We start from the raw sequence: 24,759 nt of genomic DNA, 5'->3' as shown, positions 1-24,759 counted from the left end.
TGTGAGAGAGAGGGAGGGATGGAGTTCGTGACGAATGGTGACAATTTCATCGTCAAAGAAGGAGGCATGATCATTTATGAAGGGTAGGGGAATAAGAGATTGGGGTTGGTTGGGGAGAAGGGGCTAGAGAAGAATGGAGAAGATTTTAAATAATTCCTGGAGAGGAGATGACCATACACAAGTAAAAGAATAGACGAGTGGAGTTAAAGATCTCTGCATGAGATCAGAGATAAAAAATCAGTCTGTGTAGGGGTGACAATGAGATTGAGGTGTGAAGGTGATTGGAGGTAAGGAAGTGCAAAATAAGACTGTTTCCAGCAGAGGTTTCACCTCAATGTTGAAACTTCCTCAAGTGATGATGGGAGCTGGGGAAGAGGAAGGCTGCGAGCCAGGCACTGAAGCCCTTGATGTATGGAGTAACCGGGAGATGGGAAAGTGAAAAGAAGTGAAAGTATACGGTGATGTGCCATGTGCCTAAGAGCAGGAGGAATTTGACAGAAGAAGAAAAAACTAAGTTTTTGAAGTTGCACTAGGGGCAGCTGGGAGAATGCTGGTTGGTACTCTGGGACTGATAAGCCCCAGGGTGCGGACACAGTGAAAGGGTTGGGGAGCAGGTCAAAGGTGATATTCACCAGGAGGAGGAAGCATAGTTGGCAAAGTGGATAGCAGATGGGGGTGACAGAGGGAACCCTTCTGTATGTTTTGGGAAGAGAGCCATGGTGTACAGTAATGACAGGAAAGTTTAGGTTTAACCAAACCGAAGTATCGTAACCTTGGTACAGTTGTTTCCGTGAGGGGAATTGGCTGAGTGTCCTTAGGGCATCTGATGTTCTCATGGGGGCTATCTTATCCCCTGTGGAATGCAATCAGGATCTTCCTGTGGAGGGCTTGTTCTGACTGTGGGAAACCGGGCCCTGGGTCCCAGTCTTAGGGCATGCGTGCATCCTTTATGTCTTGTTTGTCACCATGCCAATTTTTGATACTGATTAAACGTTCTTCAGACAGCTCAGGGTATTTTTCTTCATTCTTGAATTATTTCCATGAGACTATAAAGGAGTTATTCAACTGACTGTTAAACTAGAACACACAGAGGCATTTTTTTATACCCTTTTTCTTGGAAGCTAAGCAAGAGTTGGGACTTGCATGTACACATGGATACTGGAGTGTGGCTGAGGGTCTGCAGTCAGGGAGCATGGCAGAGATCAATATATATCAGAGAGATATATATACACACACCACATCTTCTTTATCCTTTCATCCATGGCCGGGAACTTAGGCTGTTTCCAAGTCTTGGCTATTGTGAATAATGCTGCAATGAACATAGGGGTGCATATATCTTTTTAAATTAGTGTTTTTGTTTTCTTTGGATGAGTACCCAGAGGTAGAATAGCTGTATCATATGGTAGTTCTATTTTTAATTTTTCAAGGGATCTCCATGTTGTTTTCCATAGTGGCTGCACAAGTTTACATTCCCACCAGCAGTGTATCAGGGTTCCCTTTTCTCCATATCCTCTCCAACACTTGGTATTTCTTGTCTTTTTAGTAAAAGCCATTCCGGTGGACATGACGTGGTATCTCATTGTGGTTTTGATTTGCATTTCACTAATAATTAGTGATGTTGAACATCTTTTCATGGGCCTACTGGCCATCTGTATATCTTCTTCAGAAAAATGTCTGTTGAGATTCTTTCCTCACTTTTTAATTGGGTTGTTTGTATTTTTGTTGTTGAGTTGTATGAGTTCTTTAAATATTTTGGATGTTGACCCTTATCGGATATACAAATTTACAAATATCTTCTCCCAATTGATAGGTTATCTTTTTGTTTTGTTGATGGTTTCTTTTGCTTTGCAGAAGCTTTTTAGTCCCATTTGCTTATTTTTTCTTTTGTTTCCTTTGCCTGAGAAGATATATTAAAAAAGATACTGCTAAGACCAATGTCAAAGAGCTTACTGCCTATGTTTTCCCTGGGAGTTTTATGGTCTTATATTCCAGTCTTTAATCTATTTTGAATTAATTTTTGTATATGGTGTAAGATAGTGGTCTACTTTCATTCTGTTGCATGTGGCTGTCCAGTTTTCCGAACATCATTTATTGAAGAGACTTTGCTTTCTCCATTGTGTGTTCTTGGCTCCTTTGTCAAAAATCAGCTGTTCATAAATGTGTGGGTTTATTTCTGGCCTCTCAAGTCTATTCCATCCATCTCTGTGTCTGTTTCTGTGCCAGTACTTTGCTGTTTGGTTGCTGTAGCTTTGTAGTATATTCTGAAGTCAGGGATTGTGATACCTCCAGCTTTGTTCTTATTTCTCAGGATTGCTTTGGCTATTCAGGGTCTTTTATTGGTCCATATAAATTTTAGGATTCTTTTTCTTTGAAGAATGTCATTAGGATTCTGATTGGGACTTCATTGAATCTGTAGATTGCTTTAGGTAGTATGGACATTTTAGCTATGTTTCTTCTTCTAATCCATGAGCATGGGATATCTATTTCTTCATGTTTTCTTCGATTTCTTTCAATAATGTCTTACAGTTTTCAGTGCACAGGTTTAACACCTCCTTGGTTAAGTTTATTTCTAGGTATTTTATTCTTTTTGTTGCAGTTGTAAATGGGATTGTATTCTTGATTTCTCTTCCTCCTATTTTGTTGTTAGTGTACAAAAATGCAACTGAGTTTTGTATGTTGAGTTTTGTACCCTGCAACTTCACCATATTTGTTTATTATTTCTGATAGTTTTTTGGTGGATTCTTTAGGGTTTTCTATACATAAAGTGATTTCATTTGCAAATAGTGACAGTTTTACTTCTTCCTTTCCAATTTGGGTCCCTTTTATTTCTTTTTCTTGTCTAATTTCTCTGGCTAGAACTTCCAATACTATGTCTTGTTTCTGTTCTTGGAGGGATAGCTTTCAGTTTTTCACCATTGAATATGATATTGGCTGTGGGTTTGTCATATATGGCCTTTATTATGTTGAGGTATTTTCCTCCTGTACCCATTTTGTTCATAGGTTTTTATCATAAGTAGGTGCTGAATTTTGTTACATGCTTTCTCTGCATCTATCGAGATGATCATGTGATCTTTATTCTTCATTTTGGTAATGTGGTGTATCACATTGATTGGTTTGCAGTTTTGCACCATTCTTGCATCCCTGGGATAAATTCCACTTGATCATGGTATGTGATTCTTTTAATGTATTGTTATATTCAACTTGCTAATATTTTGTTGAGGATTTTTGCATCTATGTTCATCAGTAATATTCTCCTGTAATTTTCTTTTTTTGTGTTGTCCTTGTCTGGTCTTGGTATCAGGGTAATGTTGACCTCACAAAATGAGTTAGGAAGCATCCACTTCTCTTCATTTTTTTTGGAAGAGTTTGAAAAGGCTAGGTATTAAATCTTCTTTGAATGTTTGGTAGAATTCACCAGGGAAGCCATCTGGTCCTGAATTTTGTTTTTTGAGAGGCTTTTGATTACTGTTTTGATCTCCTTGCTAGTGATCAATATGTTCAGATTCTCTATTTCTTCTTGACTCAGTTTTGAGAGGTTGTATAATTCTAAGAATGTATCTATTTCTTCTAGGTTATCCAATTTGTTGGCATATAGCTTTTCATGGTATTCTCTTACAATTCTTTGTAGTTCTTTGGCATCCATTGTAATTTCTCTTCTTTGTTTCTAGTTTTATTTATTTGAGCCTTCTCTCTTTTTTTTTTCCTTAGTGAGTCTAGCTAAAGGTTTATCAATTTTGTTTATCTTTTCGAAGAACCAGCTCTTAGTTTTTTTTTTTTTTTTTTTTTAAGATTGGTACCTGAGCTAACATCTGTTGCCAATCTTCTTTCTTTCTTTTATTTTTTTTTTAATTCTTCTCTCCAAAGTCCCCCAGTACATAGTTGCATATTCTAGTTGTTGGTCCTTCTGGTTGTGCTGTGTGGGACGCTGCCTCAGCATGGCCTGGTGAGCAGTGGCATGTCCACGCCTAGGATCCAAACTGGCAAAACCCTAGGCCACTGAAGCAGAACACATGAACTTAACCACTCGGCCACGGGACCAGCCCCTATAGCTCTTAGTTTTATTGATCTTTTCTATTGTCCTTTTAGTTTTTATTTCTCCTCTGATTTTTACTGTTTCCTTCCTTCTACTGACTTTCAGCTTCATTTATTCTTCCTTTTTCTAGTCTCTTTAGGTGTAATGTTATATTGTTTGTTTTAGGTTTTTCTTGTTTGTTGAGGTAGGCCTGTATTGCTGTAAACTTCCCTCTTAGTACTGATTTGCTGCATCCTATAGATTTTGGTGTGTTGTATTTTCATTTGTCTCCAGGTGTTTTTTTATTTCTCCTTTGATTTCTTTGTTGACCCAAGAGTTGTTCAGTAGCATTTTGTATACTCTCCACATATTTGTGACTTTTCCAGTTTTCTTCTTATAGTTGATTTTTAGTTTCATACCATAATGGTTGGAAAAGATGCTTGATATCATTTCAGTCTTCTTAAATTTATTGAGACTTGTTTTGTGGCCTAATATGTGATGTATTCTGAAGAATATTCCAATTGCATTCAAAAAGAATATGTATTCTGCACTTTTTGGATGTAATGTTCTGTATATATCTATTAAATCATTTAAGGTCAATGTTTCCTTATTGATCTTCTGTCTGGATAATCTATCCATTGACGTAAGTAGAGTGTTAATTTCCCTAATATTGTGTTACTATCAGTTTCTCCTTTTCTGTCTTCTAATATTTGCTTTATGTATTTAGGTGCTCTGTGTTGGGCATATAGATATTTACAAATGTTATATCCTCTTGTTGGACTGTTCCCTTTATAATTATGTAATGCCCTTCTTTGTCTCTTGTTACAGTTTTTGTTTTTGTTTTTTCAGTTTCTTTTCAGTTTTTGTTTTAAAGCCTATTTTGTCTGATAGACGTATTGCTTTCTTTTTGTTTTCATTTTCATGAAATATCTTTTTCCATACCCTCACTTTTCATCTGTGAGCACCTTTAGATCTTAAGTGTGTCTGTTGTATAGGGACTTGGAGCTTGTTTCTTCATCCATTCAGCCAATGTATGTCTTTTGATTGGAGCATTTAGTCCATTTACATTTAAGGTAATTATTGATAGGTATGTACTTATTGACATCTTGTTACTTTTCTTCAGGATTTTTTATAGTTCTTCTCTGTGCCCTTCTTCCTATCTTGCTCTCTTTCCTTGTGATTTTATGACTTTCTTTACTGTTATGTTTGTGTTCCTTTCTCTTTATTTTTTTGTGTATTTATTACCAGTTTTTGTTTTGTAGTTAATATAAGGTTCATATATAATAACCTATGTATATAGCAATCTACAATAGGTTGATGGTCTCTTAAGTTCAATCACATACTAAAAACCCTACACTTTTACCCCTCCCAACATCTTTTATGTTTTTGATGTCATACTTTACCCTTTTGATTTTGTGTATCCCTTACCACCTTATTGTAGATTTAGATGTTTTCAGTACTTTTATCTTTTGACCATACTAGCCTTTGCCAGTGATATTTTTTCTTTGATAATTTCCTTATTCCAATTTGTGGGCTTTTCTTTCCTCTTAAATAAGTCCCTTTAACATTTCTTATAAGGCTGGTTTAATCGTGGTGAACTCCTTTATTTTTTCTTTTCTGGAAAACTCTTTATTTCTCTTTCCATTCTGAGTGATAACCTTGCCAGATAGAGTATTCTTGGTTAGAGGTTTTTTTTCCTTTCAACACGTTGAATATATTGTGCCACTCACTTTTAGCCTGTAAGGTTTCTGCTGAAAAGTCAGCTAATAGCCTTATGGGGTTTCCCTTGTATGTAACTTGTTGCTTTTCGCTTACAGCTTTTAAGACTCTCTTGTTATCTTTAATTCTTGACATTTTAGTTATAATGTGCCTTAGTGTGGGCTCATCTTTTTTCGTCTTTGGGGTTATCTTTTTTGGTGCTCTCTGTGCTTCCTGTACCTGGATGTCTGTTTCCTTCCTCAAGTTAGGGAAGTTTTCAGCTATTTCTTATTCAGATAAGTTCTTTGACCCTTTGTCTCTCTCTTCTCCTTCTGGGACACCTATAATACAAATGTTAGTACACTTGATGATGTCCGGGAAGTCCCTTAAGCTGTCCTTGTTCTTTGTAGTTCTATTTTTTTTCTGTCCAGCTTGAGTGATTTCCTCTACTCTGTTGTCCAGAATACCGTTCTGTTCTTCTGTGTCATCTACTCTGCTGATTCCCTCTAGTGAACTTTTCATGTCAGTTATTTGTTACAGCTCTGATTGGTTCTTTTTTATGTTTTCTAATTCTTTGTTGAAGTTCTCAGTGTGTTCATCTATTCTTCTCCTGAGTTCAGTAAGCATCCTTATGACCATTAGTTTGTACTCTTTATCTGGTAGATTGTTTATCTCTGTTTTGTTTAGATCTTTTTCTGAGGATTTGTCCTGTTCTTTTATTTGGAACATAGTCCTTTGTCTCCTCATTTTGCCTACTTCTTTGTGCTTGTTTCTATGTATTAGGCAAATCAGCTGTGTCTCCCAATCTTGGAAATGTGGTCTTATATAGGAGATGTCTTATGGGGCCCAGCAGTGTGCTCCCCTCTTGTCATGCGTGCCAAATGCTCCAGGGGTGTCCCCTGTGTGGGCTGCATGTACCCTTCTGCTATGACAGGCTGCTGTTGCTATGGGCATGCAAGTAGGCTGGGCTGGCCCACAGTGCAGCTGGGTTTCTGGCCCAGTGGCATGGCTGTTGTGAGCTGCTCTTGGATAGGGCAGGCCTCAGGCACAGACTGAGTATGTGGCCAGGGGGGTGCACAACTTCCTTGGGCATGCTAGGAGGCAGGACAGACTAGTGGGCAGGGCAGACCCACTCCCCTGGCTTGAGTAGTGTGAGCTGCCTGGCTGTGCTCTATTGCCTTGGGTGCTCTCGTGGGTGGGGTGGACCCCTGTGCTAACAGGCTAGAGGAAGAATTCCAAATGGCATCTGCCAGTGTCTATGTTAGGATGGCTGAACTAGGTCACAACAAGGGCTGCTGCCAGTGTGGCCAAGCCACCTCCTACCTCTCTGGGATGTGCTCTGAGCTTAGTAAGTGAGTCTTTTTTACCAATAGGCTATGCACTTTTCTATCTGGTGTTTTTGTGCTGGTTTCTGGTTGAGTGAGTCTGTGCATGGGCCCTTTAAGAGCACGTTTTCCTTTCCCTGAAGTTCCCTAGTTTCCCTGGATGTATTCCCCGTTGGTTTTCAAAGCCAGATGTTTGGGGTCTCATCTCTTTTGTACTGGATCTAAGGTTGGGGTTCCTAGCGTGTAGCTCAAATCCCCAGCTCCTCTGGGAAAAGCTCTGTACCTTTGAGATCGCTCCTGACTGTGAAGTGTTATGGCTCGGGTGTGGTCTTTTCCTCAGCAGGTCTGCATCTCTGCCTCTTCCACCCCTTTCTGTTTGTCCCTTGTTGTGGAGGTTCTTTTCACCCAGTTTCCAGATCTCTGTCAGAGGAATTGTTCCATGGGTAGTTGTAGGTTCGTTGTGCCCTGGGAGGAGAGGAGCTCAGGATCCTCCTGTGCCGCCATCTTCCAAAAAACCCTCTGAGACAATTTTTATAAAAATCAAGGCATAACTTCTCTTTGACCAGTCAAAGTACTTAGGGAGAAGTGTATGATGAGTGTCTCAGTCTAGAGTGTGGAAGAGTTTGAGTGAAGGGAGATCCTGGCAGAAATTAAGCCTCTTAATGCAGTTCGTCTCCCTTTTCATACAGTCCTGGTCAGTTCATGACCCTTACGCTTTTTGCAACATTTATGTATGTCTTTTGACCTTCCTTTGAATATTAAGTTCTTTTGGATGGCAAGTTTTACCTCTTAATAAATCATTTCTGAAGCAAGATGTTAAGCTCTGAATTTAAGAATGATATCTACTTTTACCCAACCTAGGTCTGAGCCTGGCTTTGGTCACATGAGTTGACAAGCTAAGACATTTCTCTTCATTAGCTCTGAGTAACATCTGAAATGGTGTACAGGTGTTATAACAGGCAGGGCATTCTACACGAAATGCAGATATGCTGACATCTACATTTCTACCCTTTTTAGTTTAGGGAATAATCTGGACAAAAATACTTGTTTCTTACAAAATAAGGCCTTCCTCTACTGATTCAATTAATGACCATTTCCAACTACCTCTAGCTTTTTAAAATGTATTCTCTCCCTTATACTTGCTGACTTCTATCTATATCTCTGTGGAGTAAGGAGCAGAGCTACTGCACCCGGTTTGTGACCAGCATGACGTAAACGGTCTTATCTGGAAGTGTAGTAATTTATGGCTGAAGAGAGGTTTGGGCAAGGAAGAAAAGGGAGATGAGTAGAAGCAGCTAATGAGGTTGATGGTGGAGGAGGAGGCCTCTTGGAGGGCGCTCAAGGGAAATTAGTGGAACTGCTTGTTTGAGGGAGGACAGAAGGAGGGCGGCCGAGACTGGTAAGTGGCAGATAGAGAAGCCAGTAGCACACAGATGGCCCAAGTAAACCATGCTAGAAACAGGGGGATTTAGGAAAGTAGAGAGGAGAAAAGAGAGAAAACTATCAAGTTACCAACTTCTGATTTTAATAAGAACTTTGGGATAGGGACAAAGAAAGGGTGCAACTTATCTTCCCTGGTCCACTGAGCTGTACGTGGGCTCAGTCTCTGATTCTCTCTCTCCTGATTTCTTTCTGTCTTTCTTTTCTTTCTTCCTTCTCTCTCTCCTCCCATCCGCCCCCTCTCTGCTTCTTTATTCTGGCCTATTGAAACATCTCCATGTTGAAGAGTTACTTGATGTCATCACAGCTCCAAACCTTCAGTTTGTCAATAGAGGAAATGGTAATTATTTTTAAAAAAGGAGAAAGGGAAAGGGAATGTGACTATTGTCCAGGGAGAACCAGGCGACTGTCCAAAAAACATTGTGTCTCCAGGAAAGCAGCAAAAGGAATATCCCTCTGATCACATCTGACATCACTTTGTGGAATTTGGATGATTTCTTGAGGCTGAGAACTATTTTTCCAAGATATTATAAGTCAATAAGAAAAGTATTTTTAAATCCCTTTTCTCCCAAGCATCTTTGGTTCTAAAGCAAAATTTTATTTCTTTACTTATATTCCCCTTTATGATTCTGTTCCAAAAAACACAAAAACAGTCCTCTTTAGGATCTCTATTTCTTGGGTACTCCTTGCTGGTATATCCCACATGTGGATTAAATAAATGGTATCTACAGTGTGAGTGGAGGCAGAGCAAGCAAGGAAGAAGGGTCGTGCCGTCCTAACATGAGCTTCTGGGTTGGGAGAATTGTGTCTGCAGCTTGTCTACCAGAATAGCAACAATAGAGCATGATCTATGAAAGAAATTTCCAGTTTATGTTGAGGGAGCTGTCTGCCCAGTTGAAACTGTGATGGGAACATTCCCCTCTTTGGAGTGGCAGACCATGGTCACTATGAAAAGCATTCAGTGAATCTAAGGGGCCACTGAGCTCTGGTTTAGTTTTTCCTTCTTAAAATATCTCTTCAGTGAGACTGGTGGGGCTCTGTTTGCTCAACATAAAATTTTAAAAGTTTCACTGATGTCAGAAGGATGAAGGCTTTAACTATATATGACCTTATAAAGAGATCAAATCTTGTTTCATTTTTTTATGGGCCACGGGGCGTGTGTTTTTAATAGACTTTTAATTCTGTGCATAAGTGCAAACATAATATTACCTAGTGCTCTGAAGACCACCAATAAAGATACTTGGTGAGCATAAGGTAGTTGGAGTAGCGGTAGAGCTTCTGTGGATTAATGGGCTAGCAAGAGAAATATGTGTACGATTAACATTGTTTGCAATAGCTTTATGATATCTTCTCCTATCTATAACTCATCTCCTTTTTCCCCTCTTTTACCTTATATTTCGTAGCCACTATTTCCCTTTTCTTAAAAGAAAAATAATGCCTGAAGCAAGCGTATATTGAACTAGAGATTCAGTTGGTCTTCTTGTCATGACAATGATCATGCAGTGTGATGGAAAGAACCAGGGACTCAGTATTGGAATGCTTTCTTCACTGTGGCCTGGGGGGATTCTCAGGGCAAAGAATTAGGAGTGTCGTTGAATTTATCTTGAAGAAATAATCTAGGTGTAGAGTGGGGCATTGAGTATGACGTCAAATACTGAGTATTCATATAAATATTATAATGCTGAAAAGGTAGGATATTATTTATCTTGAAATAAACATCTCAAATATGTATTAGTGCCTTTTTTGTGGTCTTCATGACAGCCTGGTCTCTGCTATTCTGCCCCTCACAAAGGCAGTGCTGACTGGGACTGGCAGTCTGACTGGGTCTAGTCTGCTGTACTCTGTGTGTTGATCCTTTGGTGTGACGTGCTCTCCTCTGGTCTGCTCTCCAGGGCCTACATGAGCGTCAAGGAGCTGAAGGAGGCACTGCAGCTCAACAGCACTCACTTCCTCAATGTCTACTTTGCCAGCTCAGTGCGGGAAGACCTTGCAGGTGCTGCCACCTGGCCTTGGGACAAGGAAGCTGTCAGTCACCTGGGTAAGTGAAGTGAAGACCAAATATGGTAGAAAAATGAGGAGGCCCAAAAGGAGTCTGTGAAAGTGAGTTTGGAGAAGAAAGAAAGAGAAAAATCAATTTACTCAATGAATTAGCTGTTTTGGGCTGAGAATGGCTTTTGGGAGAATCTGTCAAAATGTTTCAATGTGGGCAAGTAAGAGGTATTGGAACAAACAGTGGCAAATACCCAGGATGTTCTAGACCAGATCTCTAATCTAGATGTGAGTAAGTTGTGGACATGGAATAAGATCCATTTTATATCTTGGAGAACCTCAAGGGGGAAACTAGCAAGAAGATGGCTAGACTGTGAAACCTGGTTTGCAGTAATCACGGTGCCAGAAAACTGGTGGACTTCCTGCATGGACTGGGCTTCCAAGGAGATCCTAGGAAATCCAGGCAGCTGGGGCTTGCTTGCTTACCCAGGAAAAGAGTGACACCTTAATACTGAATGGAGCTACTGCAAACTTAAGAAAGATAATTCCTTTTATAATGTCTTATCATTGTTATAAAGGAAATCTTATTGACCAATCAATGAATTATTAAATCAGTTAATGTTGATAAAAAGTAATTATCAAATATAATTTGTATATACTTTTGAAGGTCCTGAGTAGGATTCTTGCAAAACTTATTTTAAAACTGAATTGCCATAATTGAGAGGAATCTTTCATGTTGGAGAGAGAATGATTATAGAGACCAGAAACCATTTTATAAATGATTTGAGAGGTTATGCACAGTTAATCTTCTTAGTAATCAAATATGAAGTAGAGAGGAATAAATTGAAGAAAGATTACACAGTGCTATATATGTCAAACCCATGTTTGATTGGGTCATTGTGAAGTTGAGTCCAGAACACACTGAATTGATAATCAAAGAAAATATGCGCACGTGTCCAAAGGACAGCTAGTATTGTGGATTGGGGAAGGAGGAAGATGTGCAGTAGGTTAGCAATAGATGAAAAAAATATTGTTGCTGTTCAAGAAGAAACCAGAATATGAAAATCCCTGGAGGAAATCAGGTCAACATCCAGAAGGGGTACATATCTCGAGCAAAGAAGGAGACAATAAAAAATTGAACATGTGGTGTCTAAACTGAATGCTTTGCTAGTGTGCTGGGCTTCCTTGGCTCTACACTATCTGATACAGTTTTAGGACTCTGTAGTCCTTTTATCACTAAATTTTGTATTTCTTCTTAGTACATGAGAAGTCAGAAATTGGTGAGATTGGCAGTGCTTTCCAGATGAAAGCTAATGTGTGAGTCATTCTAGCCTTCATGGTAACGATGGTTGGGTTAGAAGGTCATATTCCAATAATCCATTTAATAGTGAGTTTGAGTGTCTTGAATTATCCTCATCAAAAGCAGCGGTAACAGAGGAGCATATAACATTGTAAGAAAGTACCTTCAAATTGGTGTACGTCTGAATCACCAAAGGTAACCTTTTTGTATATGTGAGGGTGTCCTGACAGCAAGCTTTACCCAGCAATGGTTTCCATAAGTCCTAGGTCTATCACTGGGAATCTCCTTATTTGACAAACCTTAAAAAGTTATCTGCCTGGCCATTATGGAGACAAATCTTGGTCTCTTCATAAGAAGTGCTGGGCTGGGAGCAGACCACTGAATGTTTTCTAACTGTATTGGAGCTGGGCTGTTGACAAGATTCATTTAACTATAAAAAATGGATAAAATCCCCCAAAATTTAGCTATTTGAAGACATCAGACAGCAGCCAAAACAACAAGGATTTGAGGGGCCCAAGCCCAGTGAGAAGAAAAATGCATTGAAGTGAGCTCTATATATAACTCAGTTTATTTTTCCTTTCAGGGAAATTGCCAGATTTTCAGTGAAAAGAATAGAGGCAGAGCAGAGAGCAGCAGTCTAGAGCTTGTTTCAGCCTCACTGATGGGGAGACAGAAGTTAGAGGTCAGGCCTTCCAAGGCATCCAAGACTTGAGGGACCAAGCTCCCAGAGAAATAGAAATCACAAAAAATGAGCTTGATATTTTGCTCATAATTTTATTTTAGGATATTTGCTAATTACTAAACTATGCATTCTCAGGGTTAGTGGCCAAGAAAACAAGTGTGAAATAACTGCGAAGAGATTAAAAAGCTAAATAGTGATTTCAGGAGTCTCATAGTAGAAGGGAGAAAAAATTGGAGTTGAGGCCCTGTCAAGGAGGAGGGGCTCTAAGACACCCCATGTGTGAGGGCACAGAAATAGCGTGGCTCACACAAAGCCTAAAATCCAGCCTGAAACACTCTTAAATCCCTGTTGGGAGAAAGGTCATCTGCCTATATTTAACTGCCTAACAAAAAAAAATTAACTATGCTCTGGAGGAAGACGACATCATCAAGAGCCTCTATAAGTTTTCATGCATAATGTTCAGCAATCAATAAAGAATTACCAGTTACACCAAGAGACAGGGCCAAATGATGGTAAACTAAACTAAACAAAGAAATAATCAATCAATAAATGCAGACCCACAGATTACCCAGATATTGGACTTATTGGATATTGGCTTTAAGATAATTATGATTAATATGTTCAAAAATAGATAAAAATATGGAGAGTGTCTACAGAGAACTGGAATCTATAATAATGAATCAAATGGAAATTTTAGAACAAGAAATACAATAATGAAATTAAGAAATTAATAGGTGAGTTTATGAGCAGGAAAAAGAATTGAATAACTAGGAAATTGTAGAAAAGATACATATTGAAGCTCAGAGAGAAAAAGTGATGGAAAAATATAGAAAATAGTTTGAGATATTTGAGACCTGATGAAAAATGTCTAATGTAAATTGGAATTTTAGAGGAAAATACTGAATAAAGCTATGCAGGCAGAAAAAAATGACCCCAGATGGAAGCAGAGACATGCAAAAGGAAATGAATGATACTGGAAAGGGGAAAAATATTAAAAGTAATAACAATGTCTTTTTGGTTTAAAATACATGTAGAATTAAACTATGACAACAATAACACAAAAGACAAATGGAAGAAAGCAAATGAAAGTAAGAATTTAAGGCACCTTCTTCACCTGTATCTAGAAAAAGTATTGATTTTAGTAATTTCAGGCAGTAATAAGTAAAAGTGCATGTTGTAATCTTTAGGGCAACAATTAAAAGATAAATTATCTCTAACTGACAAGCTAATAGAGCAGGAAATGAAATGATCCAAAGAACCAAGGAAGCAAGAGAAAATAAGAATAATAACAGATAGAACAAATAGAAACAAAAAGTAAGATATTGATTCAGACTTAACATATTAGTTATTGCATTAAATGCAAATGGACTAAACAGATCAATTTAAAGCCAAAAATTGTCAGACTGAAAATAAAACTCAATTGTGTGGTGCTTGTAAGAGACACATCTTAAGTATGAGAACACAAGAAGACTGAAAGTCTAAGTATATATACAATGTAAATACTAATCCAAAGAATGTCAGTGTGGCTTTCTTAGATCAGGTAAAGTAAACTTAAAGGTGGTGCATATTACCAGAGATAAATGGGAATGTTTTATAATGATAAGAAGTAAATTTTAATTGGAAAATGTAATCATGATAAATTTGTATGTACCAAATAACATGCCCTAAAAATATGTAAAGCAAAACTTACAAAAATAAAAAAGGACAAATCTGAAGTTATAGTTTGTGCTTTAAAAACGTTTGTCTCAGAAAATAATAGGATAAGAAAACAAATATTTAGTCGAGATATAGAAGATTTGAAAAACATGATTAATAAACTTAGCAAAATTAGAATAATGTACTTAAACAGTGAAAAATATACATTCTACTCATGTGCCATGGAAAATTTACCAAGAGTTCTCAACAAAAAGTAAATTTCAAAGGAGTGGAATCACAAAGACACTGTTCTCTCATCTCATTGGAAAAAAGCTAGAAATCAACAACAACAACAAAAACAAAAAACTAGGAAATCTTCAAATATTTTGAAACTAAGCAATATGCTTATAATTACCCTATGGCTCAAGGAGCAAATCTCAATAGAAATAGGAAAGTATTTTAAATGAGATGATAATGACAGTATGGCATATCAAAGCTTGTGGTATACACAAGAAGCCTTATACAGGGGAAATCTATAGCTTTGTATATTAGGAAAGTCTGAGCTAAGAGTCCTTCTCAAGAAGCCAGCAAAGAATAACATATTAAACCCAAAGAATGAAGACAGAAGGAAGTAATACAAATAAGAGAAGAAATAAATAAAATCGAAAATAAACATTCATTAAAAAAAATAAACAGAGCCAAAAGTTTTTTTTTGATGGGGAGGGGATGTCAAAGGATTGATAAACCCCTAGAAAGGCTGATCAAGAAAAACAAAACATGAGCGAGGAGGAATATATTACCACTATAGGGAATAAAAGAGATAATATTCTTACGTAGACTACAGACATTAATAGTCAGTAAGTATTTTCCATAAATGATGTTGAAGCAATTGGACATCCATAGGCAAAAGAAAATGAATCTCAACATAAATCTCACACTGCATACAAAAATTAGCTCAAAATAGGTCATAGATATAAATATAAAAACGGAAACTATAGAACTTTTAAAAGAAAACATGAGAATCTTTATGGCAGGCCTAGGTGAAGAGTGCTTATACATAACACCAAAAGCATAGTCCATAAAAATAAAAACTGATAAATTGGACTTCATCAAAATTTAAAACTTTTTCTCTGAGAAAGACGCTGTTAAGATGAACAAAGAAATGAGAGATTTAGAAGAAATATTTGCAAACCACGCATCTCACAAAGAATTTGTAGCTAGAATATATAAAGAATTCTCAAAACTCAACAGTAAAACAAACAAACATTCCAGTTAGGAAATGGGCAAAGAAAAGAACAGACATTTTACTAAAGAGGATATACAGATGGAAAAATAACCACATGAAAGGACGTTCAGTATCATTATCCGTTAGGGAAATGCAGATTAAAACCACAATGAAATATCACTACAGGCTTATTAGAATAGCTAAAATAAAAATTAGTGACTATACTAAATGCTGGTGAGGATGCAGAGAAACTGGATCGCTCATACATTGCTGGTGGGAATGTAAAATGGCACAACCACACTGCAGAATACCTTGGCAGTTTCTTATAAAACTAAATGTACACCTACCATGTGATCCAGCACTTGGACTCTTGGACATTGGTCTTAGAGAAATGAAAACATACATCCATTTAAAAACTTTCATATCAATCTTCATAGCAGCTTTATTTGTAATAACCCCAAACTGGAAATGACAAAGTGTCCTTTAATCTAACTGTTTAAACAAACTGTAGTACGTCCACACGATAGAATATTATTCAGCAAGAAAATGGAAAAAAATATTAATGCATAGAATGACTTGTATGTATCTCAAAGGTATTATGCTGAGTGAAAAAAAAAAAAATCTCCAAGTTCCACGCCGTATGATTCCACTTACGTAGTATTCTCACAATGACAAAATCGTAGAGAACAAGTTAGTGGTTGCTAGGGTTTAGGAATGCAATGGGAGGAAGAGGGGAAGGGATATGAGTGTGAGTGTGACAAAATGAATAGCAGGAGGGAGATCTTAATGGTGATGGAAAAGTTCAGTATCTTGATTGTGGTGGTGATGACACAGATATACCTGTGATAAAGTTGCATAGAACCATACACACACACACACACACACGTACACACGAGTGCATGTAACAGCTAGTGAAATCTGCATAAGGTCTGTGACCTCTGCATGAGCAGAGTACTTTGCATATAGCAGGTGTTCTCTGAATGCTCACTGAATGAAGGGATGAATGAGTAAATGAGTGAAGGTATTAAATTTAAATGGTTTCAAGAATTGTCTCATGAATCATTGACTCATAATAAATATTTTCAACAAATGGTGTAGAAGCAGTGGGACATCCGTAGGCAAGAGGAAATGAATCTCAACACGAGTCTCAAACCTTGTACAAAAATTAGCTCAAAATAGATGAATTGCAAAAGAAACTAGGATTATTTATGTTTCACTCATAAGCATTTTAGGAATAACTATGTTCCCCTACATGCTTCTGAATGTGCTTTTCAGAAGTAGAGGACCAGACTGAAGAGTTGGGAAATCTCACTCAATATGAAATTGCTCACGTTCTTATTTATTTATTCTTGTTCAGTCATAACTGTGCTTGAACAAAGGAAGCGTATTGACCTCAGTCAGGTGTAGAGCAGTACAGAGAGCTGGCATAACATGATAGAGGAAGACATTTAGGATTTTCTAAATAGAGTCTTTTTAGGACTCAAGATAAGATTATCTGTTTGTGTCAACATGAAAGTCTCCTGCACTTTGAGGGTCATCTGAATGACCTAGCAGATGAGTACACTGGCCTGAAAGTTTGAAGATTGAATCCAATTTCTGACTACCAATGGCTTAAGCCACTGTGTGGAAAGACCGAGGTAATTTGTGGTCCCGTTTTGCCATAAACACCATTTCTGCCTTTTAGCATTATTTTGTCCTGTTAATGCTGTGGCAATGCAGGGCAGAATTTCTTTTAAATAAACAAATGAATGATCGAGATCCCCTTGAACTGTAACGTTCAGTGGCTTCAGTATCTTTAGTTTTAGTACATAGCACTTAAACTGGAAATATATCTTCAAAACCAGAAGACTTGAATTAGTAGGAAACTAGGCCTTTTATAAGCTATCAATACCATGCTCGTCATCGTTCATTCATTCATTCATTCATTCATAGGAAAACTGTTGAATCTGTTTTGTGGCAATACCAGAGACAGAGTAACAAAAGGAATTCACCCCAAAGGTTTTCACAGCATAACTGGGAGACAGACATGCAAATATACACTTAGAATACTATGTAACAGTACCACATATGAGGTCAGGCAGGAACATGAAGAGAAGGTGCCTAGCTGTGCTGAAAGCATCAGGGAAGAGTTCTGAGAGGGGCAGAGGCTTGAGAGGAGAGTTGAATAAGATAGAGACAAGCAGGAGTTTGCTTGGCAGACAGTGAGGGCATTCCAGAGAGAAAGAACTGGTAGATGCCAAGGTTCAGACTGTTAAAAACCTGAACGTACTTAGAAGTGGAATGTACTTGGCTAGAGCAGTGCTCTTCAAACTTATTTTTGCTCACTTGTACCCCCTAAAAGACTTTTGAAAAACTATGACTCCTTCATACATTCTAAGAGTAATGTCTAAAAATTTAATCATAAGTTTAGATAGTAGCAAATAGCATAATTTCTGGCATGTTATTTTAAATTAGTGACATTTTAAAATAAATTTTACGTCTACCCTTCTAAATGTATCCTCAGTAACATAACAATTTTATAAGAACCATCATTCATTTAAAAAATTAACGTCCATGCAGTTTTTTTTAACGCTGGGAAATTATTCATTGCTCCTTTTTTCTCTTTGAATTTGTGTTTCCATTCCATTTCTCCTGTAGAGCTTTATATTAATGTAACATATAAAAATCTATTTTTTCAAAGTCCTGGTCACCTATTTGTCTACTAAAAACATATTTTGAATAAAACAACAGTTTTGTGATGGTAAAGTTTTTAATTAAACTTTTTATTTTGAGATAATTGTATATTCACACGCAGTTGTAAGAAATAATGCAGAAAGATTCCACATGTCTTTTACCCATTTTCCTCCTATGGTAACATCTTACAAAACTGTAGTACAATATCACAAAGAGGATACTGATGATAAGTTATAAAGTATTAAAAATTTATTTTCAATTGAGTTGTCTTTTGAAATGATTACTTGTCCAAAATTAATAAAAATGATATTTTAAAATGTTGATTAATGACTAGTAAACAAAATGGGAAACAACATTTTAATGAGGTGAGAGTGACTTTTCTCCTCCAAATTAGTTCTTGTGTCTGTAGATGAATAGTAATTATTACTCTAATGAGCACCAATTATATTGCTTTTTTCCCTTTTGTGGCTCTAAGCACTAAGAAATTTTGTTCACATAAATAAGTAGATGGGGAAAAAAAAGAGTTCTGTTTGATTGACTGAGTGGATGGTGGTGCCAAGTTTAGAAAATATAGGAAAAGGAGGAGCAAATGGGGAGCTGGTTTGGTTTTGGGTATCTCGAGTTTGGGGCCTCTAAAGACCTGACTGTGAAGGGACTTGCACAGGAGCAGGAGGAGGAGCGGAATTGAGGGTTATCCCTGACACCAAAGGAGAGAGAGGTTTGAGAAAGTCCCCTGAGGCCCACAAATGCAACTCTGCAGAGAGAGGAAGTGCCTACAAGGGCACTGCAGCCAGATTAGGGAGAGTCTGTCACTCTCTGGCACGGAAGTAAGACACTTCAGAGTGTTCTGGGCCAACCCTCTTGCTGGTCCTTCTAGGAATGTCTATACTGCCAAAGACCATTCAGAGACCCTGATCAGATCACAAGCAGCATGCCCCAGTGTTCACAGGACCCGAGAACCACGTGGGAGGGAACTTGAACCTGGTTGAGTTGGGGAACTTGAACCCCAACTATGAATCTGGCTCATAATGGGGGTTTAAACATAGAGGATCTTCAAATAAGTCCAGCTAATGTGACCCTTGTAGGAAAAATCAAGTCTTCGAAAGACAGAGTGGTCTATGGCCTCACATAGATAGGATCTTGAGCAAGTCACCTCTCTGGGCCTTGGTTTCATCATCTATAAAATGGGGATAATAAGCATGAGGAAGAGTGTCTGGCACATGGTAGGGCCTCAGTAAATATTAGCGCCATTAGTAGCAGTAGCAGCAGCAGTACAAGTTCCAAACACCACGTGTCTGTGGTTGACCTTCCTGGTTGTGCCCTCAGCGTCCCACCTCACCTCCAACATGGAGATCTTTAGTGTCCTGGAAAGATACTGGCTCCTTTATAAAGAAAAAAACTTTTAGGGGTCCAATTGCTTGCAATGATAGAGCAGCTTATAAGAAGCTAAGCAAGTTTCCTTCTCAGTCAGAGAAGGAAAGAATAAGTGATGGTTTGCAGTCTGGCGGAGATGAGTAGCTGCCTGGGCAGGGTCTGTGAGTGTCATGGCCCATGGACTGGAGGAGAGCAGCTGTCGCAGGGTGATGCAGATGTGGCGGGTATCTGGAGGAAAGCAAAGCAGCAGCAGCGGAGGGGCAGAGGCAGACAAAAGCAGCAGAAACTAACTCGGAAGTGAGCTATCTTTCCTTCGCACGGAACTTTTATGGGGGATCCCCCGGGACACATCTCCATTTCCTCCTCACCGAAGAGTTGGACGTTGAGTGTTGCATCAGTTGTGGCACAGTCATGCACAATGTGAGGGAGGCCTCGCTCGGGTGCTGAGAAATAGCCATGTATGTGACAAGTGGCAAGTCTGGGAATCTCAGCCGGGTTGTTTCTGTGGAGTGCAGGTGCAGACACCAGAGTGGGAAAGGTAGAGGCATCCACAGGAGGTACAGAGGAGCACTCTGGTGCAACTGGTCATTAAATGGTGGGACTCAAGCCAAACAAGTTTTGTCCCATATCCACTGGTCTTCTCTTTACTGTGCTAAAGCAGAGTGATTCCTCCTGGAGATAAGGATTGAGCAAGATGCGTAAACTGCAGAGCACCAAGTAAATACTAGGAATTATAGAAGCATTAATGAGACAGGCTACATGACACAAACAAGGCGAGGACTGCTCCTGGGAATTGCACACTAGCTGCTTTTGTAGATTATTTAATTTTCAGAAGATGACATTCAGCAAATGGGGTTATTCTTGGTGCCTTGGGATTTCAAACATGTGAGCACTCTTGGATATTGAAAATTTTGGATAAAGTTACTCTAGGTTATGAACCTCATACCCTGAAATTAGGGTGCCCCGAAAGTAGGTTCATGCATTTATAAGTAGGTGGAGTAAATAATCACCTTTACATGTATTGACTTGAAAGATCTCCTCTTTTGAAACATATTCTAGTAATCATTGACTCCTGGGCATCCAGAACAGTGCCTCATGTAGAATAAATGCTCAATAAATGCTGAATTAATAAATGAATTATAGAAAATATCTTTCCCATTCATACTCAATAGTGCCTAGAATTCTGGCATGGGTTACGTGTGATGTGTGTTTGGAGCATTGCCTTCATCCAGAAGCAAGGAAAGGATTAAATAATAAGTCTCCAAAGCTTTAGTAAGAATATTTTCAGTTTTTATTAATCAGATTACTTTTCTCCCATGGTGTGGGAATAGCTAGAAGCTTGACAGTTGGGGGTAGGAGTGGATGAAAGGATATAAAAGGAGACAAAAAATTACATTAGATTCTCTGAAATCTTCGCCCTCTACACGTTCTTGTCTTGGTTCGGTCTTGCCCAGAACAAGGACTCCCTTCTAATGAGACCACAGGCTGTAAAACTAAGAAGCCAATACAAGATTTGGAGATGAGTGGTTCCTGGGCTGCTGGTTCTGTTAAGAATTTGCTTGTCTTTCTAGCTCCCGTGATCTTTTTCTTTTTCAACCTTTTCCATTTCATTTCTCCTCTTGTCTATCAGTCCACTTTGCTGCTTTTTCCCCTTGCGATGTCCCAAAGTGCTCTGTCCTTGGACCTCCAGGCAAGCTTTGATAGCCTTGTCCCTTCCTTGTGGAGAGTATGTTTTGGGGAGCCTGTTTTAGAGTGTAACTGGAAGTAATTATATAGGCACCTGCAGACCAGCCTTCAACCTCCTTGTTTTATGGGCGTATAACAGTCAGCCCTAAAAGTTTTACAGAACCATTTTAAAGTCATTTCAATCATGTCCTTTTCTCCAACTGCCTGAGGGTTTTTTTTTTTTTTTTTTTAAATAGAAGTAGCTTTGGGAATCATTCTCTTTATTGCATGCCACTCTGGCGGTCTTGGGCTGACTCTGGGAGAAGCCATTTGGAACAAGAGAACGCAGCGTCGCTTGGGGAGCTTGGCTGTCTGCTCCTGGGTTTTCATCTTTTAATCAGCAGCTTCTCTCCCTTTTCTTCCCCTGCGCCATCCCCAAGACCACACAGCAACCCTGTCTTATTGTTTTAGTTGTCCTTTATAATCAAGGCTGAAAGGTCTTCTGAGAAGACATTTGTGCTTCCTCTGCCAGTCCATTAAGCAACAGCTGTGCCACACATGGCCACCAGTTGCTGAATCCAGGGAGCCCCATTCATATTATGTTCTATGTACAAGTTAGTGGTGCTGGCATGTATTGATTTCGAGTCCCACTGTACACATTCAAAAATGCAAGAAATGTAACCTTTATTTATTCTTCTATAATTGAACTTAATTTCTGTTTTGAGCCCGTACATAGCTGGGTAGTAGAAATTTACTCTTAATCAATTGCGCTTCTTTTGCCTGGGCCTGTATCTAACTGTAGAGATGGCTTATAAATGCCAAGGCCGTGGGGGAAAGGATCCATTTTGTCCTTAGCCATTAGGTGATGTTGGTCACCTGAGATGACCCTTGTTCCCATCACAACTTCAGCGAGTCTCTAGGAAGCTCTCCATCACCCTTCCCTCTTCGCCTCACTGGTCAGCCATTCTTCTCTAGAACGAGGCCACTTCCCCAGGAATCCATCACTGGAATGAGGCAAGATCCCCCTGCTGTGTCCAATCACACGCACCTGTTTTGAGTCTTTATCCCTTTACCAGGTCTCGAAAGATAGAGTACAGTCCACTTTGTCTGGACCCAACACTAGGTATGCATTCCCATTCTTGCCATTTTATCTATTCTCTCTTCCCCTAGCTTAGGAGAATCCGTTCAGGGCTAAGATGTGGTGGTGGCATTGGTAACATGAGACAAGGATCCTTAGCCTCCCTTCAGGCACCATGCTGGCTAAACCGTGGAGTCTTCTCAGGGCCCAGATGGCATAGGCTTTGGAAACCTCACAGCCAGAGCAGGACTTCTCTCCTTGCTTTTCACTCTTGTGTATCACCTAATGAGGTAATGAGTGAATGCAAGAGAGTCTTGCTTCCTGCACTGGCAGGAGAGTAAGGTGGGGGGAGGCAGGGAACCACTGGGGTAAAATAGTATTTCCAAAATCTTGCCCCTTCTTTCACACTAGTGCTTCAAAGTTTCCCTTGAGTAGGTACTCCTGGTCTTGTCATCAGTCCCTAGGCAGCCTTGCAGGATAGGTGTTGCAGAGGTGAATGAAGGTAGAAAGAGTCTAAGTGTCTCAGAGTGAAGATTGAGGGGCTAAGTTATGGCTGAAAGCGTGTGTTGGCATGTCTTTCTACCTCCTGTTTCAGTGTAGCAGATGAGAGCAGAGAGCACAAAGAAAAAGATTCAATTGCAGGGGAGGGAATCCCAACCCCCTCCATTCTACCACCATTTTTATCCCTTATTTGTGTTTTAATTTTATCCTCCAAGATGAGGAGAAACAAAAGTGAAAAGTGGTTTTGAGTCTAGGAAGTGGTAATTATATTCTCTGTAACTAGAGAAGTGGGGAGGAAAAGATTATCGGCACATAAAAAAAAAGATGTCTTGTGTAAATCTGACCTAACAGCAAGGTCTATGAAGAATGAAGATATCAGTCCCAATCCTATAAGATTTCCTTTCCTCCCACAATCACTAATTTCATGCTACTAGGAATGATTTTTGAATGCCAATATGTTGTCTATGAAGAGAATGTGCACTTGTCTATTTGCAACTCTGTCCAAGTCTTGTCTGTCTTCTGGGTGCCCGTGGCTCTCAGATTCAAAACGACATGGAAACAAAGTGTGAGCAACTTAGGAACAAATTCGAGCTCCTTGTGTGAGGGTGCTTGTCTACCTTGCCTGGCAATGCCTGGTTTCATTCTGGAAGGCCTGCCCTGTTTGTGTTTAGACCCTAGCTTCCATTCTCTTGATGGATGAAATGGTTAGGAGGGAGCCAACAAGTGGAGAGGGCAAAAGAGCATGTATGGCCAGGCTGCTTTATGTAATTATAGTCTAAGATACATTTTATGTCACTTTTTTCTAGAAAATAAGCTAAATGCTTATTTATGTCCATTACTACTTCAATCTTCATAACAGCTCTTTGAGGTAGGAGCTCTTGTTACTGCTGAACATATTAGGAAATAGCCTTGAGAGCTTTTAAGGAATTTTCTCAAAGATAAGGATCAATACATTTCCAAGGAGTGTACGCAGCCAGAGGCCACCCTGTGTGTGAGAGGCTTCTGTACGGTGGGGTAAAGACCCACCTCTAACCACTCAGAGTCTTACTCATGTTGCTGGTAATGAAAATGGAGGAAAGTGTGGGGCATAGGTATCAGCTTTAGAAGATGATGCTCATTGATTTGAATACTAATATAATATGGTCCTAGAAAGTAGCATTTTGTACTGTCTTTTCATTATTCTTACTAAGTTGCTCCTGGAAAAGGATTGCACATTTCCCTGAGAGGGTGGGATTTCACAGCTCCTCACACCCTCCCAGGTCAGACCCACATGGCAGAGAGGGCAGAAAGGGGCTGCCATACTGGGGATTCAGTTTTTATTTATTATTTATTATTTATCATGTCGTCTTCCTTCTTAATGAAAAGAAGTTCTCACATTCCTCTTTGTTGATTTTGGGCAACAAGTCTTTATGCCTCACTAAGGCTTTGGCATGAATATAAAACATGTCTGTATGTGATTTTTATCAAAACGTGAAAGAACTTTTATAAACTAAACCATGAAATAATTGATGTCCTTCCTCTGTTACCCACATGGGTGTGTGTCTTGAGTGATTAAAACTCACTCCCCTAGTCATTTAACAGGTTTATTTCAGTTGGAATAAAGAGTGGTGGAGAAGAAGAGCGTGGGACCCCCGTGCCTGCACGACAGGAAGAAGAGCGCAGGCTGGTGTTAAGATTAACAGCAGTGAGTCTGGATCACTTGAAACTCTGTAGCAGATCTGAGTGGAGTGTTTGCAGCTGCTCATTTCCAGCTTTTTCCCTCCCCTCGGGCTACTGAGAGATGGGAGTCTAGGAACACAGATTACAAGGCCGAGGTGGTGACAGTCCACAAAAACACAAATTTCTTCATGTGGTATTTATGATTGTCTCATGCAGTCCTGCATGTTAGCTTTTAGGGGCGTGGGATGAGAATAGCAGGAATCTTAGTGATAAGTCCAGCTAGCCCTCTCATTTGACAGATGAAGAAACCTCGTGAGAGGTTCAAGAGTGGAGCCAAGGTCATACAGCTAGCGAGGGTCAGGACCATGTTCCAAGTCCTTAAGTTCTAGTCCAGTGTGATTCCATACCCCTGGGCTGTAGTGGGCAGAATCACCATAAGAGGTCCAGGACCTTGAGCTTTTTCTTTCACATGTGTTGCTGCACATAGCACTTACTCCACATTA

At 39.1% G+C, this 24,759-nt stretch overlaps 1 protein-coding gene across 2 annotated transcripts in view; it reads left to right on the top strand.

The window, feature by feature from the left end:
- Positions 1–24,759, top strand: part of PAPPA2 (pappalysin 2) — a 260,484-nt gene that overhangs the window by 91,139 nt on the left and 144,586 nt on the right. For both annotated transcript variants that reach the window (XM_070497529.1, XM_014845335.3), the window contains one exon: positions 10,368–10,513. In XM_070497529.1, coding sequence (XP_070353630.1) covers positions 10,368–10,513 — 146 coding nt within the window. The remainder of the gene's footprint in view (positions 1–10,367; positions 10,514–24,759) is intronic.

The sequence above is a fragment of the Equus asinus genome, chromosome 25 (assembly GCF_041296235.1).
Source record: "Equus asinus isolate D_3611 breed Donkey chromosome 25, EquAss-T2T_v2, whole genome shotgun sequence".
Classification (NCBI taxonomy): Eukaryota; Metazoa; Chordata; class Mammalia; order Perissodactyla; family Equidae; genus Equus; species Equus asinus.
Note: the sequence above shows the minus strand (reverse complement) of the source record. Positions and strands in the feature narration are given on the sequence as shown.